The sequence below is a fragment of the Ammospiza nelsoni genome, chromosome 3 (genome assembly GCF_027579445.1).
Source record: "Ammospiza nelsoni isolate bAmmNel1 chromosome 3, bAmmNel1.pri, whole genome shotgun sequence".
Classification (NCBI taxonomy): domain Eukaryota; kingdom Metazoa; phylum Chordata; class Aves; order Passeriformes; family Passerellidae; genus Ammospiza; species Ammospiza nelsoni.
In genome coordinates this window covers 37,622,686-37,642,445 of record NC_080635.1, presented here as the reverse complement: position 1 = coordinate 37,642,445, position 19,760 = coordinate 37,622,686, and the positions used below count along the sequence as shown (strand labels likewise).

At 35.7% G+C, this 19,760-nt stretch overlaps 1 protein-coding gene across 1 annotated transcript in view; it reads right to left on the bottom strand.

The window, feature by feature from the left end:
* Window positions 1-19,760, bottom strand: part of MAP3K4 (mitogen-activated protein kinase kinase kinase 4) — a 63,096-nt gene that overhangs the window by 32,040 nt on the left and 11,296 nt on the right. The window contains exons 2-10 of the mRNA XM_059469049.1: window positions 17,673-17,863; window positions 14,029-15,410; window positions 10,077-10,319; window positions 6,014-6,160; window positions 4,603-4,760; window positions 4,170-4,286; window positions 3,620-3,719; window positions 3,450-3,533; window positions 1,160-1,426 (exon numbers count right to left, since the gene is read on the bottom strand). Of these exons, the coding sequence (XP_059325032.1) occupies window positions 1,160-1,426; window positions 3,450-3,533; window positions 3,620-3,719; window positions 4,170-4,286; window positions 4,603-4,760; window positions 6,014-6,160; window positions 10,077-10,319; window positions 14,029-15,410; window positions 17,673-17,863 (2,689 nt within the window). The remainder of the gene's footprint in view (window positions 1-1,159; window positions 1,427-3,449; window positions 3,534-3,619; window positions 3,720-4,169; window positions 4,287-4,602; window positions 4,761-6,013; window positions 6,161-10,076; window positions 10,320-14,028; window positions 15,411-17,672; window positions 17,864-19,760) is intronic.

Below are 19,760 nucleotides of genomic sequence, written 5' to 3'. Positions count from 1 at the left end.
AAGTTACTCACAAAACAAGACCTACTCCATCCTGATTTTCAATTCTTTTCCTCCCCAAAGAATATTTTCATGCTCAGAATTCTTTAAGTATTGATGAGATTCTTTCATTTGATGAGTATTTAACTAACACCTTACATTTTCTCTAGTTTGAAATCAAAATGCATTTTTTTAAGATTAATCTTTCTGAAGGACTTTTTATTTCCTAATCTTTCAATCCTGCATTTTAAAAAAAACAGTGTTACAGACATATAAACACACACACATAGTGTTTTATGTTTATTTACATATGAAAAAAAACATTTGCAAACCAATTTTCATCTATTGCTACTTTTACTTTTTTGTTGTTCAACTGGAACAACAGGCAAACAAGAAACAACATGTTTGCACATTAAAAGCAGCAGTATGTAGAGGAGTAATTTTTTCAACTGTCTGTAATTGCCAGAACCCCCTGACTGCCAAAGGTCAGGCACAGTGACATGGAAAGTCACTCTCTTCTTGGACAGTACAGCCCATTTATGGTAGGGATCCAAGGAACTGCATAACATACCAAAAGGAAAATTCATATAGTTTTACATTAAGGATATGAGAACACAAGGGGAAGGGAGCTGGCTCAGCTGTCAGGGCAGAAGAACTGCTGGCAGGGAAACCCTGCTGACTTGGGAAGAAGGAAAGTAGGACTGGAAACATTTCTTCCTGCAGAACAGTCGAACATCCAGTAACTTCCAGAGAAATTTAACATTAAATGTCACAATTCATCCAAGATCAAGAGCAATTGGTTTCATGCCTCAGTGTGTGGAAAGCACACAACCATCACATGTTCTTGGAGACTGATGATTTCTTAATGTTCTGCTTTCAAATCTTATCCACACTCCTGAACACCCAACTAGACATTAAAAGTATCTCTATTTTTTTTATACTATTATACAAGTACAACTCTGAAAAAGGCACATTGGTAGAGATTGATCCCGCCAGGAAATGCTACAATCCATTTAATATTTGCAGTTAATACAATAAAGAATCAAATTAATTCCTGAGTTTAACTTTGTATTACCTATAAAAGGACACATGCTTCACTTGAATCACTCCAGTTAGTCTGACAGAATAAGCATTCACAGGGGCGTAGAGGAAACAAAGAGTGGGGGAATAAGACCACACCCACCTGCATGGTGCGCAGCGTATCAACCGTTTCTACCTGTGGCACTACTTTGACTGGCTGACCCTCCCACGCGCTCCAGCTGTCATCTAAGTCATGGTCTTTGTCACTGTGTTTGGTCATCAGCAAGTAGGCCTCGTAGGTAAGCTCATCTGAATCCTTGGAGCAATCCTTGCCAGCAGCTGCATTGAGGAGTTGCAGAATCACAGCCTTTTCCCCTGCAATACTGCCTGGTACAAACACTTGTAAACTCTCCAGTCCGGGAATTTGTACCTGCAGATAAGAAATACACTGAGTGAAGCTCATTGTCTTTATGGCAAATAAAAAGATAAAATAGGTACTTATTTAAGCAACAGGAAGAATCTCCACCCTAAAGGGCTGTACAATATATGGACTAAAACAATATCTTCAGCTATTTTTGCATTGAAAGTCAAAATGCATTATGAATTATCTCTTTAGAAATCCACTGGATCACCATTTTCAGCCATTTCCTGCTGTGCATTTCAAGTTAATCCCTCTACATATTCTCCTAAATGAATTTTGTTCCAAAAGAAGTCCAGCTTCACATATATCCTATATATGTATGTATATACACATATGCATACATATATAGTATGTATAAAATACATATGTAGAGTATATAATATATATACACATTTTTTAAAGGTAAATTAGTCAACAAAGAGTGGAGTATTAAAAGAAAAATTCCTTCAGAATTCATACATTTCTTAGTGACTACAAAAGACAATGAGTAAACAAAAATCTGTCTAAAAAGTATCAATTATTCTTCTACTTTCATAAAAGCCAGAATAAGTCCAGTTAGAGAATTCTCTTTTAATAAAATAGTCTTTTACTGCTACTGCTTAAAAACTACTTCCAATTATATCTGTCACACTGGTAGCAATACTTCAACCAAGTTAGGCATCAGAAGCAGACTGTAAAATAGCCAGTATCTTGACTTGACATGAGGTAACTGACTCATGGTGGAGTTAAATTCTCTCTTTTCAGAGTGCCATGTTATCAAGCTAAGACAAAACACTTCACTCAGCACTTCTACCATTAGGTAGGCATATTTTATAACTAAAGGGACTATAATCTGTAGGCCAACACAAAATATTAGATGGTTGTTACTTAAAGCTAAATTAGATTCCCAAAACTAATGAGCATCCACCTGAAAAGGCAGTTAAAAATTTAAGGTCTCTACATGATATTAGAGGGCCAATATAGAAAGTGTTCATTATCAAAATGTGTCATTTAAACCATGTGTAACAGATGTGTCAAACTCAAGACACAATTTTTTCTTCAACAAATGAACATCAGAAAAAGATACAATCTTTAAAAGGTCTACTAGAATTAATATGGTGTCTTGAAGCAGCCAAGACTACATACTTTGGGGATAATATTTTTTTAAATAAACATATACTGATTTCCCTGGCTATTTTCCAACTCAAACAATTCACAGACCAGGGCCCTGCTGAGCCAGTTGTTTTATCCCTGTATTTACAATGCTTCATGAACTTCTCTCCTATGAATTTGTTTGTGTCCTCTTAAACAAATTTCTCTATTTAGCAAATATTTACTTAAATTGAACAAGAATTATGCCATGAAAAAGTTAGTGCATTATTTCCCAACTGCAAAATATATATTAAATGCATGGAAGGACAAAAAAGAACAGCAAATCCAGATACATTTGAACTGTTGAGGCTGAATTTTTAAGGAAATTCGCAAACCCACAAATGTGGGACTTTACACTGCAGTAAACATAGATCAGCAAGAGCTTAACTTACATTTGCTGTACAACAGTTTTCTAGCAACAGTTACTCTGGAACAGAGCCCAGTCCCTGCATTTCTCATGTCCTTCGTACTCTCTAGGAAACTTGCTAAAGCAGATCTCCACTATAATACTGTTGCTTTATGAAAGCAAAACACAGATCTATAGTCTGAGATTATCTACTCAAACATGTATCCATTCACCTTATAGATTTGCAAGCATTTGTTTCATAGCACTCACTACTAAGTGTTATTAAACAGAAAGGCTTTTCCTCAGTCACAAAGAGAATCTTTGCAAAAAAAGGAATTAAGGCACTGATTTCCCAAAACATAGACTAACATTCTCACTCATACAAGCAAAAGTACAGAATTTGACTACCACAAGTCAATATTAAATACACAACACTTTAAATGTTGAAATATAGATGTCCCCTTAAAACACTAGAGCATGCCAATATTTGACATTTTGCTCAGCATACTCAGTTCACTTTCATGCCTCTAAACTTTATTACCTATGTGAATTTACCTTCACATACTCTTTTGTTTTCAGAGCATTCAGAAGATCTCGCACAGGGGCTGACAATGCAAATTCTGCTGCTATTTCAAGGTCCTACAAATAATGACAAAACAAAGGAATATGCTTTCAGACTAAATTTCTTTAAAGCATATTAATAAGAGGAGACTCTGTTAACTTACCTTCCTCAGCATTTTAGCAAAACCAAGAGCTTTGGAGGCCCTTTCTCTAGCTTCATGGAACAGCTCTTTCAGTGCTCTGCTGGTCTCTATAACAGACCTCCTGAAACATTGGTAGAAATTAAATGACAATGTTTTAATAAATCATATTACACTTACACAGCCATTAGAAAATAATTATTTACATATATGTTATGTAAATATTTAAGTAAGCAAGTAAGTAAATAATAATTTAAGTAAGAAGAATGTAAATATTTACAAGCAGCTGACAAATAAATTGAACTTGTGTAGGCACATTTATGGTAAGAAATAAATATATTATTTCTTACCATATAAAAATCTAATTCCAATATCATTACATAAAAACCTCTCATAGCCTGAACCACAGAGAAGGTTACTAGGCTTCAAAAAAACCAAAATGATGATTTATTACTACTGCAGACAAAACTACAGTGATACAGAATGGAAGTTTGCATTCTAAGGAATAAAATACATTATGCATCTGTCAAAATATATAAGTATTTTGTTATTGTTAAGCCAAGAGGTTTAATACCTGATTTCATCTGATGCAGTACTGTCATCAGCACTGGCCCAAAATTCATCACAACTGTCTTGTAGTCCAGAATCTAAAAATATTCCTGTAGACTTCAGCAGCATTCCTGCAATATCACTGTAGCAACAGAAATGGTGGAACTTCAGAGTTTATTGAGGTAGCATGGCATCTTATACTTCTTCCTTCTTAATGCAAGAGAGCTGTTTCCAAGTCCATGTACAGAAACAAGCAGCACCTTGGGGCCCACAGAAACCACCTGCACCTACTGCATCCTACACCTATGGCCACTGCAATAATCCATACATTCACAAAGACTAACAGCTGCTTCATGACATCTCAAGAAGTCCCATCTGGGAACCCCAAACAACTGCTGACTTGAATACTCCTCTGATATAAAACAACACCATAAGTAGAGGAATTAAATAAAGCCTACCAAAACAGCTTTCCAGCTTGAGCTTCACCTCCTCTTATATAAGGAGTTATTTCTTTGGTGAAATTCCATTCCTCCTCCAACAGATTTTTTAAACTATGAGATGCTTGAGGTAACTGCTGCAGCATTTGGATCCAGCTTCGCATATAATCAAAGTAAACCTGAACAAGGACACAGATCATTTAAACAAATATTGTTACACAAGGTGTTAAGGACTAGAACTTCTCAAATCAATAGACAAATGCAGTACTATACAATTTTTAGAAGGTATTTCTACAATAATTTTCATTTACTCCAACTGAAAATGAGCTCCATGTTTTCACACAGAAGGTGCAATTTATGACTCAGCAACTATTAAGTTCTATGTCTCCACAACAGCTTCCTGAAAATATTGACCACCTTGCTTGCTGTGCTGCTATTTACCATTGTATTAGTGAATACTTATAGTAGCCAGAGGACACACAGTAGCCAGTGTTTTTAAAGCCTGAACTGCTGAAAAACAGTCTCTAAACCTTTTATTAACTGGATTATATCAAAAGGTTTTATCTGAACATACCCTCCTGAATATGGATAAGTGCTGTGAAAAGGTTTCTGAGATTCTACATTACACTTGCTGTTCCTTTATATCAAGTCTTATCTCTCACCTTTATTTAATTACTATTGTTTTAAACCAATATAAAAAAATCCAGGTAAGTTCAATATTTCTTTAACCATCTGCCCTTCAGGATTATACTGAACGCAAAAAATTACCTTTTGTTTCAGTTCAATAATTCATAGCATCCCTCCTCAAAAATGGTTAAGATACTTTCTATTGGTTTCAGGTATTTTCAGACTACACTGTAAAAATGCCAAGATCATAGAATCATGGAACATTTCAGGTTGAAAGGGACCTTAGGGATCATCGAGTTCTAACCCTTATCTTTCAGAGGCCAAGTGTTTTTCTTAAAAAGACTGCTTTAACCAATTGCATCAATGAATACACATTAAAACAAAGGAATCAATTATGCATTAATGCAATGCCAATAGATAATGATACAATGTTAGCAAAAAAAAAAATTTATTCAATATTAAAAAGTTCAAGCTTTAATTTGTTCAAACTTGAGTTCAAACAAATTTGTTCACATTTGTTCAAACAAATTTGTTCAAACTTATGGAATTTATAGTTCTACATATGAACCATTTTTGGTAAATACAGGCAATTTACGAGTATATTGTCTCACAGAGCAAAACCCAGTATTGCTAAAACAGCACTGGCCTGTATGTTACCTTTACAAGTCCATTAAAACAATAAAATTGTATCAAAGCAGGGAAAGGAAAAAAAGAAAAAGGCAACCATCCCTAAAAGGGGCAACAGACTTCTATTAGCAGTATTCAGATCAACACACCTAGTTGAGCGCTCTTTTTTGAAGCTTACCATTAACATTTTATGCAAATCCTCTTCAAAAGAATCAATGTTGCAATCAATCTTTTGTAAATCATCCAACACTTCCCGTAACATGAACTGGTAATATTGCTTCATTAAGAGTCCACCCTTCAGAACTTCTTTACACTCTCTCACTAGCTGCAAGAGAAAAACCCCAAAACTGCCATCAGTCAAGACATTACTCTTAAATTCACCCCTTGTCAGCCCAGTTTGTCTAAACATGTTAGTCTGCCACTAAATAATTTCTACAGCTTTTTGAAACAAAGGCAGTTGCTCTACACATCTGCAGCAAAGATGTCACTAGTTCTCCAGGATTATTGCAATCCCATTATTTGCCACATCACTGTAAATGGAGATGAAGGCAGATGTTTCAGACTTACTCCCTGCACAATGCCACAGCAAGCAGCTTACTGGATAATTAGCTTAGAAAGGGGCAAAGGGGCTCACAGTCACGAAATCACCACTTTCAATGGAAGCAAGTCAGGAAAAATAAGCAATGTGCTTAACATATGCTTAAAGAAATGTTTTACTGCAGTGAATTCACTGTCAATCTCCTGGGCAAGTGCCCTCAATTCCAAAATCCATATAAGACTGAAAATGATTAGTGGGTTTTTGTTGCTTCCTTGGGCAAAGCTAACATGATCAAAATTCACTTTTTAACTGCAGAAGGCGTGGCCTTTGGAAGAGCTGTCATGTCTCCATGAAAGCTTAGTCTTTATCTATTTCAAGAGACATGCACAACCACAGGTACAGGAGTACACAGGAGCAAGGATCATTTCAAACCTACACTAACAAGTTAATGCCTTTCTTTCAGAAGCTCTTCAAGTGCTAAGTGTGCATTCTGAGATCATCATCAGTCTTCAAGTTTGACAAACCCTGATTTTTTTTCTGAGGGTCAGAGAGAATGGAATTGCTGGAATTAATATGCTTTTTTAAATCTTCTATAATGGCTCTCCTGGCAAAGTAATATATCAACAGAGTGGACTCAATCTATGAGAAATAATAATGCACAAAAGCAGAAAACATACAAGAATGTTATTAGTATTACAAGAGTCTCTGGAATCCTTTACAGGCCAGAACACATTGTATTGCACTCCTTGATGTGCAGAGGAAAACGGACAATAGTCTGAATTATGCAGTTTAAAATTTACCAAGTTTGGCGAAAAAGGGTAAAAAAAAGTAATTTTTATAAGGTGGAAATCCAAATGGACACTTTTATATCCCTAACATGTCATATACTTTAAAATTAATGTCCTTCTTCACTCCACTCAATCACATGCAGTGTACTTTCTGTTAACCTATGGGGTTATTTTTTCCCTTCAATGCATACCCATTCCAAAATAAACTTGAAAAACTTCATTAAAAATTGAGTTTATTTAAATAATACTCTTCTACAGGGGTATGCTATTGAGTAACAGAATATAGGATTTACAAAAAAAACAGCAGAGTAAATCTTAGTGCCAACTTTTGAAACTGAAATTCACAAGGCAGTGGCCAAACAAAATTTTGGTGTACAATGAGCACATGAAAGAATATACAGCTTAAACTGAAAATATTATCACTATTATTGGTTTGATGGGTTGCTTTTTGTTTAGGTAGTTTATACAACGAATTATTTTCTCAAAGCAGGTGGGGCAAGACAAACACCACCACATTTAACAACCAAACAGAAATAACCCACATGCACATACACACATCCACCTCTCAACACAAATGCTGAATTTAAAAACCATCTTGAACTGTTCAGGTACTAAACTGCCATTAAAACATAGCAGCTCTCTCCAATAACACCCAATTATCAGGATTACAAAAGCTAGTACTGAAAGTAAAACATGGACAAAAAGGAGGAAGGCAGCAAGAAAGAACAGGAGAAAAGGCACATTGTAAAAGGCATATAATCTGTCTTAGTTTTCTTTTTGCGTATATACTTTTTATTGAAAATCATATTAATTTTTTAATACAATTGACTTCCTAGTAACACAAAAATTTAATATCACCTTGAAAACGTTGAGTAACAAGGCTACCATACCTGATACATTCACACAGTACTGCTACATATTTCCAGTGGTGCCAAAAAAGCAAGAGACATTTAAAGGTCTCAGTGCCTCAAATAAGATTCACTAGGTCAATCACTACAAAAACAGACTCTGCTGTGCTACTTGCATACAAAGAACAATCAAGATGGTAAGACCATCTAACAGAAGGAAATGGAACAGTGCCACTTCCAGAATGCTGTGCTGTAGCACCAGCCCTCCTTCCTGAATAATATTTTGAAAGAATTGAAAAATCTTATGTCTCCAGTTAAGATGGCCCAGCTGTCTTGAGTTGCGTACAAGTTTTGCACCCCTGCCCAGTGGCCAAGAGAGCAGCATGACTGAAGACAAGCGAGTTGATCATATTTCAGATGGTCAGCTTCTGAGGGCTAGAGAGTGTGATGCAGGACATTGATGAGGTCCCCTCTCAGCTGTCGCTTCTCCAGGCTGAACACGCCCAACTCCCTCAGCCTTTCCTCACAGGAGAGATGTTCCAAGTCCCTAATCATCCTTGTCCTCCACTGGAGCCAGTCCAGGAGCTCCATGTCTCTCTTGTACTGAGGAGCTCAGAACTGGACACAGCAGTCCTGATGCACCTCACTAGGGCTTGAGTAGAGGGGCAGAATCACCTCCCTTGACCCACTGGCAATGCTCCCACATGATAATAAAACAACCTAATTTGGGGATCAATTAATTGTAGGAACCAGCTTATAGAAAGTTGGACAAGAGAATCTCTTGACTGGAAGAATCCAGTCTTCTCTGTAATTCTGTAATAATCTGTGCACTTGCAGAATAACACAGACTCCTGGACTCTTCAGCTTCATGAACATTTTAGGAATTATAATTCTTCAGGAAACACAGATCTATTTGCAAAACATCCTCCACAGCTCCCTTGCCTATTCATAAATATTGTGTGGGACAGGAAGCATTTGCTGAGTTGAATTCATTTTTTAAATGTCATTATTAAGGCAGGATCCACTACCAAAACAGTCTGGTACAAACATATTGTTTTCCAGGAGGAAAATGTAATTTTTACTTAACTTGGAGTCCAGAAGAAGCACACAAAATGTTAAGGGGGAAAAAACAAAATCACCTCCATTTCTGAAGGATACACTGTGCATAATAACAGAGTATGCTATGCAGCAGATTACTCTGTGACTGTTAAGGCTGAAATTGTAGGCTTCAAATGGGGAGAGCATAGGGCAGGAAGGAAGAGAGGACAAATTTATTTGGGACCACAAAGTAACACAGCAATGGATTTTAGATCAGCAAGTAACTGGGATGTGAGATCATAATCAGTATTTAGATGTTTACTCCTGGAGATCATCTGATAAAACCCCAATTTGGTTATGCTTGCCAGGATGTAGGGATATCAGATGAATTTAGTAGGTCCTAGACTATAGTTTGAAAACTGGCATTGATCTAAACAGCCTTCATTGTACCTGATCAGCCTCCAGAAAATAAATCCTTATACAATACTCTCAACCAGTGACAAGACTGACAGTCTTGGGTCACCACCCACAGAAAATAATACACTAGGCTGGGGAATATTTTTTTTTAAATTTCATTTTTCTTCTCAATTAACTTACACTACTATGTGACTACTGCATGTTAGCAGATGTCTTCACATTCACAAAAGAAAAAATCAAAGAAAAAAGAGAAATACAGACCCATAAAACTACCTATATTGCCTAAGAAACTCAAACAGAGGAAGATGTGCTAGAGAAGTTTATATAGCTTATAATGCAAATGGAATCGATACCATCTATTTCTGTTCGCTAATAATATTTTGAATCACTGGTTTCAATATGGAAGCCTAAATCACAGAGCTGTACATGACTAGCTATTTATTATGCAAAAAACAGATCTCCATATGAAATACAAGACTATTTACAAAATTATTACATAATTATACCTTGTAATTTCTGACAATAATCCTCTTTAAACTGATACCATATCATAATGAAATGACAAAATATTTCAAACAGGAAATACATATTAAAAAAGAAATTGAAGCAAACCTGTTTAATACTCAAAAGAGATGGTTCCCCAGCAGGTCTTTGTTCCAACCTCAGCTTGAGACATTCATGGATAACATTGAGCAGGACCCGGCAGAGAACCAAGAATGCCGGTTCAAAAGATGGCAAGTCCATGGATTTCAACTCCTCCCATGATACACCACTGCATTTTTGCTCGCAACAAGGTGGGAAATTTAGTAACTGCACATAATCTGAACACAACATGGGATCTGGAAATTCTGAAAACTGTAACAAAAAATAGGTATCATGAAAAGGAAACTTAAAAATAGCATGCACAGAAGTATGTTTTTAAAAAGTCTATTAGCTGGCAAGTCAACCACACAAGTTTCAAGTTTACATCACTGGGAGATTTTTATGTTAACGTTTTTTAAGGATCATCAGGCTCAGGAAAAACAACTATGGACCCTTTGGAATGAACAAAACCACTTTACGTTTCTGTTATGACATCATCTAGAGAAACAAGTGTATGCTAAGCTACATCAGGTACATAACCTCATTCCTTTTCAAATACATAATGCATATATTAACATAAAAAACTCCACATTGTAAATGAATGCAATATTCAAAAAATGTCACTAGCTAAACTAAGCAAAACTACTGAAAAAGTAACTTTTGAATTTAGGTAGCTTTTAAATTTAAACTGTTTAAAAAAGGAAGATGAAATATAGACATCAAGCTGGTTTGCTCTTTTGGGGATTTTTGTTTGGTTTTTTTTAATATTATACTTATTTTTCATTTAAATTAAGATTCCATTTAAATAAAATTACTTTTCTAATTAGAGAAAATAATTGAGACTCTATGAAATAAACATCCTAGAAATCTGTGTACCTTGTGATAACATTCTAAGCAAGGCTGTACATGGAGGTACTCTGGGGTTTAATTTAGAAGGAAAAGTTGGACTGCAGAATGCGTAGCTCCTAAAGATAGCAAGACACTAGTCATCATTTAAGGATAAACTTTGTTTCAGATTAGGTTTGTTTTCTTCTTATTCCCATTTCTCAGCTGCTAACTATGACATCTGAATATCCTTCATTCATACAGTAGACATAATTAGCATTTTCTAGGTTTTTCTTCAGCCAAATTTAAATAACATCACTACATAAGGGAGAAAAACATTACCAGTAATTAGATTAAGACAATGATAAATGATAAAACTACTGCCTAGAAAGTTTAAAAAACCTTTTAAGCTCATAATCTAGCAGAAAATTAAAACACGTATTTACAAACATATCTTCTTAATGGAATGTTAATGTCTTCTTTTTACTCTCTTTAAAAGGAACATATGGCACCACAACAGCATCAGAGCTAAAGATTTTTATACAAGAAGATTTCATTAACAAACAGATCATGAAAATACTACATTTCCATAGTACAAAAAACCCCCTTAAGAAATAGAATCCTCATGGTGATGCAAATATAGTTTAGGGAAATTCAGTTCCTATAAAAATATTAAAGAACTAGTCTATGAGCAAGAATTACATAGCCAAATTGAATAAATTTGCAATATTCCCTTCTAGCATCAAGGATAACAGTAAACAACATTAGGGCTTAGTACTAGACACCTAAATTTTTATTTTTCAATCTAACTGATCTTAATCTTCTGCAGGCTCAATCTGAAATATTTCAAATACTTCTTAATAAAAACCTCAAGAAAAACTCTAAGGCATTTATTGAGAGTGTACAAAAAAACATACTCCAAATTGCAGCCAGTTGAATAAACAACAGAGTACACAAGCTTAAATACATTCTATTAAAATAATATCTGATCTCATATGCTAAGTTCAAAATAGTATCCATCTTCATCAAGAATGAAATTGTACAACTTCTATACAGAATGGACTCTATAATGCCTAGAGCCCTGTTAAAGTATCAGAGCCTACAGAGGAATCAAACATGTTTTAGAAAACATTAGGACCAGGAATATGTATAAAGATTTACACATATTTAGGATGAAATGAGCATTAAAATGTATACGGTGGAAGAATCCAGAAAGCACATTTTAGATGTGTTTTAGACACTGTTTAAGCAACAATAGAAACAAAAGTATGTCCAGAGACTTAGAAGTATACACATAAATACAGAGTCAAGTAACAGAAACTATAAAGATTAACAGAATACTAATAACTCTGTCTGCATACAAATACCAAACAGAACTGCACTAAAAAAAAGAGACTACATTCAAAGTTCGGTCAGATGCAAAGACCAAGCAACTGAAACCCATCTCTTCCATTTTAGTATAAAGTCATCATTTGCTGCAGTAAGTACCTCAATTCTGACAGAGTTGTTTGTGGCTTTTTTCTGGTAAAGTCCTTCAAATGTTGGTGCAGGAAAGAAGTTGACAATTTATATTTAACATACACCTTTACTAAAAATCATTACTTAAAAGAGATTAATTACTGAAAATGAACATTCAAAGTAGTTACAAGGCTAGAGAAGGGAGAAAAGATTAACCTTACATCTTATACAAGTCATCCAACACTACATTACCAGAAAGTCTAATTCTCTGAAGCTGCAGCAAAAACTCTAGCTACTTAATCTTTCACTAACTTGTTTTGAAAATGCTTATGCAGTCAAAACTTTTGAGGTATTTAGCAGTTCCAAAAATATATTCAAAGTCCATTTTCAATACCCCCATATTATGTCTTGTTTACTTTGATTTTTTTTAATTTATTTCAACCTATATATATATATTAAGGTGAACTTTCTAAGTGTATGTGGTTTGGGGGTGCTTTTGGTTACTCTAACAAGATACGTGCAAGTTTGGCTTAGGCACTTGACTCTAAGGAAATGTTCACGCATTTCTAATGCAAATTTTCTAAAGCACAAGCTGAAACCAATTAACGAATAAATAAAATTTCAACTAATAGCTTAATTTCTACAGTAATATCGACACTAGTAACAATAGTTACTAGTACAAATAAAAATCTTTCAAAATTAAATAACTTTATATTTATAAATTTATTCATCCTAAAAAAATAACTTCTAAGGGAGATCAGCAATTCTTAGTCCTTTTGCAAATGTGACAGTCAACATTAAGAGATCTGCAACATTTTGAAGACCACATATGATAGCCATTTCAGAATGGGCATGTTGGCTAAGACATGCCTTTGTCCAGAATTCTCAGAATTTTGCCCAGAATTCTCAGTGCCACTTTACCAAGGAGATCAAACAATCCTTACTACCAATTTTCCTAGCATAAAAATACCTACAGGTTAGATAACAGTTTATATTAAGAAACAATACTCTGCATTGACAGAATTAGTGACCACATCTTACAATATGAAACTACTGTACTTCACTTACTGCTTAATTCCTACATTGGTTTTATTAACTCAGTCATTCTTAATTAAGAATATAAAATTACCCAAAAAAAAAAAATTTAGTTGAAAGCCAGCTAAAGAATGCAACACTAACATGACTTGTTTTCACAGATTTCAAGGTTGAGTCCATTCATTTATGCCACCTCTCCTCAAGCATAATGTGCCATCACAGTACTTCATTTGTGTAGACAAGAAAAACCATCAAAAAAAAAAAAAACTAGTGACATTTTTATAAAGAATGTCTTGCAGAAAAACATCCAGTCTTGAAGACAAGAAAAATTACCACCTCCATAGCTGATTTTTCTCAAATTCAACTGTTGTGCCTGATTTTCCACAGTGATTTTTCTGACTTGTTGATTTAGACATTAGAAAATATAATGAACAAAAATGTTATCACAAAAATGTCATTTCAATTATGAACAATAACACAAATTCAGTCAAACGACAGATTCATTTCCATGGAACAAAAACTGAGCTCATAATCATAGTATATATTGTTTTTCAAAAATCAACTAAGCAACCAAAATGTTGGTAAGATCCCAATTCCTACATTTTCAGTTAGGAACAACACAGCAAGGAGGTGCTCCTGTAATCCATTTACACCAGTAACCTACCTCCAGCTGGTGATCACTCCTTACTAACGCCATACGGGCCCTTTGCAATGAACCATGCATTAGCTTGTGCAGTCTTAAAATCAGTTTCCTCAACCCCATTTGCTTCAGTGCTTTATCAACAAACGGCCTGTAAATAGAGGTCAAACAGTGTTGGCTGCAGCTTCCCTCAGTGCTGCATTCTGGAATAACCCAGGAAGTAGAGTCATCCTCAGATTCAAGCCTATCAAGCCTCCTTGAAAAATGGTCCTGAAAGTCAAAATCTGGCTTATTAGTAAAATTGTTCTTGATGGCTTGTCTGAGTTCCTCAACATTCTCCTCAGAGATTTGTTCTTCACCATCACTCTCTTCTGTGCATGTTCCTGAGGACTCCTTTACTTCTACTTCCCTATCAATGTCTTCATCATCTGGATCATTGTCCTTAGACAGTCGAGGAGAAGGAATTTCAAACACTGGCCAGCCAATGTCAGACAGATTTTTGATGCCCAATACAGTCCCCATAATCCTTAGTTTCTGGTTTAAGTCTTTTGTAATATTTAACCATAGACAGAGTGCCTGCACCCTGTCTTGGAAGTCCTTTGCAGCATACTTCTCGTAGTCCTTTTGAAGAGCCTGCAGAGATGGATAAAGTGCTTCTATGTACTCCAGCAGCTCCATTATTCGCTTTACCTGCTCAAACGAGACCCGCTGCCGATGGAGGTGTTCATGGTAACTCGAGTAACCCAAAGCACTAGTTCCATGTGTTGATTTGCAAACTCCTTCTCCTGAAGTACCATTGAGACTGGCTCCATTTTTTACAGAGGAGAAGTCTCCATAGTCCACTTTGAAGGTGAGGATTTCATTGATGATATCGGGGATAGCTTGACGAGCTGCATAGAGATAGAGGTCTTGGTCATTAATGCTCCGGCCAGCATGCCAAGCTTGCAGCTCCAGCCAGATCAGTTCATTGGATCGGTTCAACCAGACAGAGGAGGTGTTTTCCTGTCCCCTCTGCTCCCTGTCCTTTTTCTTTGAGACTGAGGTAAGTTTTAACAAAAGCCGGAGGGTTTCAAAGAATTTTAACCGGTCTGCCGGGCAGTCAGTCCTAGAAGTCTGGCGTGTAGTTCTGGGTATTGGCATGGGCACAGAGACTGGAAGCTTAGCATGGCTACAGCCAAGGCTGAGGTAAGGCTTATTGAGATCAACATCTGGAATTGTTTTTTTTGGCAGAGAGCCACCAACTGAGTCTAACATAAATGAGCACTGCACATTTTTCTTGTGATCTCGTTCTGTTGTCCTTAGGGCATCTCTGATCTTTTTCCCTTGCTTATAGCTGTGCTCTTCCACATTCTCAATGGTTTTCCCATTGTCTTTATGCAAAGACTGAGATGGCACACTCATCTTTTCTGTAAGCAAAGAAAAAACAATGTGACTGCAGCAACAAAAACAAGCATATTTCAGTTCAGTTCCCAATCACTTTTCTTAGGTTGAGCATAAAAATGTTTAATATCAATAAAACAAAACAGGCAGGGATAGAAGTAAAATGTAATCTTACTATTAGAAGTTACCACTACTATACCCTAAACCAAAGGATTTTTTCTTTTTCTCTTGCTTTACCTTTTTTTGCAGAAAGGACCTCAGGGAATTCTCATCTTGAGCATCCCAACAAACATGGTGTGACCAGAAATTAAACAACTAAGTACCAAAAGCACAAGAAAACCAAGCTCCTAATTCCCAAAATTCTTTCAGTTATCTAAATAAAGATACCTTAAATCTTGTTTGTAAACATCTAAAAAGTTATTTCAAATTTATTTTTATAATGATTAGTTACATCCAACCAACCTCTGACATACTTCTCTTACTGAAGTATAGCCATTCAAACTCAATAAAAGCATATGCATACACATTCAAGGTCAACAACTACTCCACAAGGTTTTGGGGTGGCTTTTTTTTCCTCTTCATAATAGAAATTAACTGTTCTGAGATGGTACACACAGGCAAAGTTAAAAAAATAAAACCAACCATGAACTTTCCAGAAAAAGATACTTTACACAACACTATCCAATTAATCAGGGAAAAAAAACTCAAACATATTTTAAGATACTCATGATAACAAAGAAAAGGATATTATCATGCCAGAAGTAAGAATCATTCCCCTCACAAATAGAAAAACCTTGCTCCAAAAACTCTAAATCTATAAGCAGGGATAAACAATAACTCCTTGTTTCTCATAAAGGTATCAAACTTCCACGTGTGCTCAAAAGCAAAGGCTAACAATGAAATATAATACATTATATTTCTTTAGTATCACAATGTCTTTGTTTAGAAACTAACTCTTTTTTAAGGCACATAATGATAAAACAACAACAAAAAAATCATCAAAAGCAAGAAAAGTTTACATAACCACTACATACAGGGTTAAAATAGAGTTAAGGTTGCAACAGAAGAATTTTACTGGCTTTTAAATGTGCCTTTTAGTGAAGTTAAAGAGGATTAATAATTCTAATGCCTACAGTTAACTGGCAATAGTAACAGGATTTTTTGTATTTTCATATAAGGAAGAGGTATTTTGGTGAATACTCTCTTCAGTGATGTTATTTGGAGGTTGCATGAAGTGAAAGGGAAATAGAAAATTTGGAAAATGTTTGTGTTGGCCCTTCTTTTATTACGAACTTGCATTCCACAGCCCTACGCAACCAAAGAATTTACTGTATTCCCTTATTCACCCCAAACAATTCACCTTTTCCTTCCCTACATTTTACCTCAAAAATGTTACCCTTGCTATACACTCCAATATTTCCTTGTTTCATGTGAAGCAATTTAAAAAATTGCTTCCAAAACATTAACTAGCAATAGTCAAGCTGCCATAACTCTGGCAAATAATTGTTTGACATAGTTTCTTATTTGTTTAAAAATACATTGAACCAACAACAAAACAAACTCACAAAAATCTAGTTGTATTCTGTATGAAAACATTGAATATACAATCTTAAATGGCTTTTTTTTGCACCTATGCAATTTCAGAAACAACAAAAAAAATCATTTTAAGCTAAAATGTTTTATTATGTGGTACCATTACCTAGCAACATTAGGGGAAAAACACATATCAAGTATGGGTTTTCCCCCAGTATCTCCTTATACTAAAGCATCAGAAGCAAGCAGAAGTAACTACACTTTAAGTGATTCACTGACATTAAAGAGTAAAGAATAATCACTAAAAATTGTATTTTGCAATAAACAGCCTGTGAAGTGCTTCAGAACAGGAAAAGTGAGCAGAAAAGCAACTACACCATTACTACAATCACAGAATCACAGAAAAAAGTGATTAAAAAATACTTCTGAAAGTAATTTTTTCCAACTTTCTCCTCAAAATTGGGTTTATTTCAAAACTAGTTTAGCCTGCTCATAATTTTACCCAGTTCCATTTTAGAAATCTCCAAAGATAGAGATCTCACAAGCCAACAATCCCTCTAGTAAATTTCATTGTTTAAGCACTGTCATAGCAAAATTTTTCTTCTAATCCCTAAGAGCCTTCCCTTGTTGCAATTCAAGACAGCTGCCTCGTGTTCTCTCACTGTACCTCAGTATCCAGCTCCACTTTCTGTATAAGTGCACCTCCACCAGGTAACAAGAGGCATTTTAGGGAAGATCCGAGGCACCACACCCACCTTTCGAAGTGGAGCGGCCAGCAGGTCTGCTGACATTATTTTTCTGATGCTTTGTTGACATACGCTTCATCTGGCGGGGTGTACTGGGGGGAGAAGCGCCATAGAAAGTGTCAGCACTTGCTTCATCTGATAACTCCTCAGGGTCAGATTCAGAGATCTTGGAAGTAGCATCTCCTGATTTACACTCGTTCCTGCAGAGAACAAGATAAACCATTACAATCAAGATAAAGACATTTTACTTGCGAGATCTGCTTAAAAAGCTAATTCATCTAAAAATCACAAACATGGTCAACTTCTCTATTTTACGGTCACATCCATGTATACTTACCCCAGTTTTTTTTCATATCCCTAAGGATAAGTTTCCAGTCAAATAAATAATAGGCAACATACAAAGAGGATGGTATAGGCAGTGTCACTAGAAGAACACAATGTAAACATACATATATATGTATCTCTTCCTGAAAAGACTTGTGGCAAGCCTAAACTAAGAGATGCAGTAAATAAACAAAGGTTCAAACATACAAAGATAATGCAGGACATTCAATCTAATCAGTAGCAAGGACAATAGTAGAGATCTTCTCTTCCATCCTCCACCCTCTAAACCCCTCACACCAAAAAGGCAACTTCTAAAATCACTCTCCCACACTTCACAAAACTTTTATCTAGCATAGGAGATCTGAAAGTATTTTTCATAGATTTTAACATCAAGAATACCCTTAAGATCATAAATAAGTACTATCATTCCCAAGTGGTGCCATACGTGGAATTCTCTTGCTTAAACACATATCAGGGAGAACACACACCATTTTCAAAGGAAAAAAAAGAAGTGGTTTACCTCTATTCCCTCACTTACTTCTGAAGCAGGTGTGCAAATAACAACTCTACAGAACTCTCAGTAACTCTTGACTCTAGTAAAAGACACTGAGGCAAAGAAATAGTCAATCTAAATCAGTGCAAGATAGCATCAGTATCTGATAACTTCAACTTCATTCAAATCACAAATTATCTTTTACTTGCTACTATTTTAGGGGCAGACAAGGAATGTTACTCTTAACTCCAGTGAAATGAGTCTGAGTTACTGCAGCAAGAAATATGTCAGAATATTGACAGCTAGTAGAACAGTAGTAAGGCTAACAAAACAAAAACAAAACACAAATACTGTTCTTTTTCTTGGTCTTCAGCTATTAACAGAAATAAATACCTTAGCATGCAGAACAGCTATGTTCTCTACAAAGCCACAGAAACACTTAGTGCATGAAATACTCTTTTCACTTTACTCTTCTCACTCTACTACTTCAGCTTTGAGAAGGCGGGAGGCAAGTTCACCAACTTCTGCAGATAAACTCTTATTGGCTACCCAATAAAAATGACCCAGGTGGTATCACAGCACCACCTGGAGTCCCAGGAGTGCCCTACAATGTGGACATGGTGACAACCACACAAAATCACCAATACTTTTAGTCTGGTTTCCTTGCCTTGGGACATCATGCTGCTGCTGTGTCTTAGCAATGTGATTCAATCAACCCCCACTGTCCAAATATAAAAAATAAGTCTTACAATTGTTCCTACAGATCTTGTGAAAATAGGTGGATGAGTGGGAGAAATGGATCTTGAGCTGGGAAAGTAGAATTCAAGTTTACATCTTTTGGGACACCAGAAAAGCTTTACTTCTGAGAATGTTTGCAAACACTCCTACTGCAAAACAGGCAGAGAACACCCCTCCGATCTTGCTAAAGACAAATCAACCACAAGAGACTAAACCACATAAAACAGAAGTCATTAGTTCCAGCACTTATGGAGCCATTTATTTTTTCAGTGATCTCACTGGCCTGGCAAGGCACAGGGTGGAGTGCTGATGCTCTTGCAGAGTCTGGCAGAACAGATCCTGCAAGCACTCACGTTAGGTGTCCAAGGCAGATTTAAACTAGGACAAGTTACCTCATTAGGGGAGACCAGTGAAAACACTGTTTTCCTTCTGTTTATAAGTAAGCAATCTCTTTGAAAAACTTAATGATCAAAACCTCTCCACCAAGCCAAACTAAGTGATCTTTAAAGAACTTTAGGTTATTTTGGTCTCTATCTCTGGAG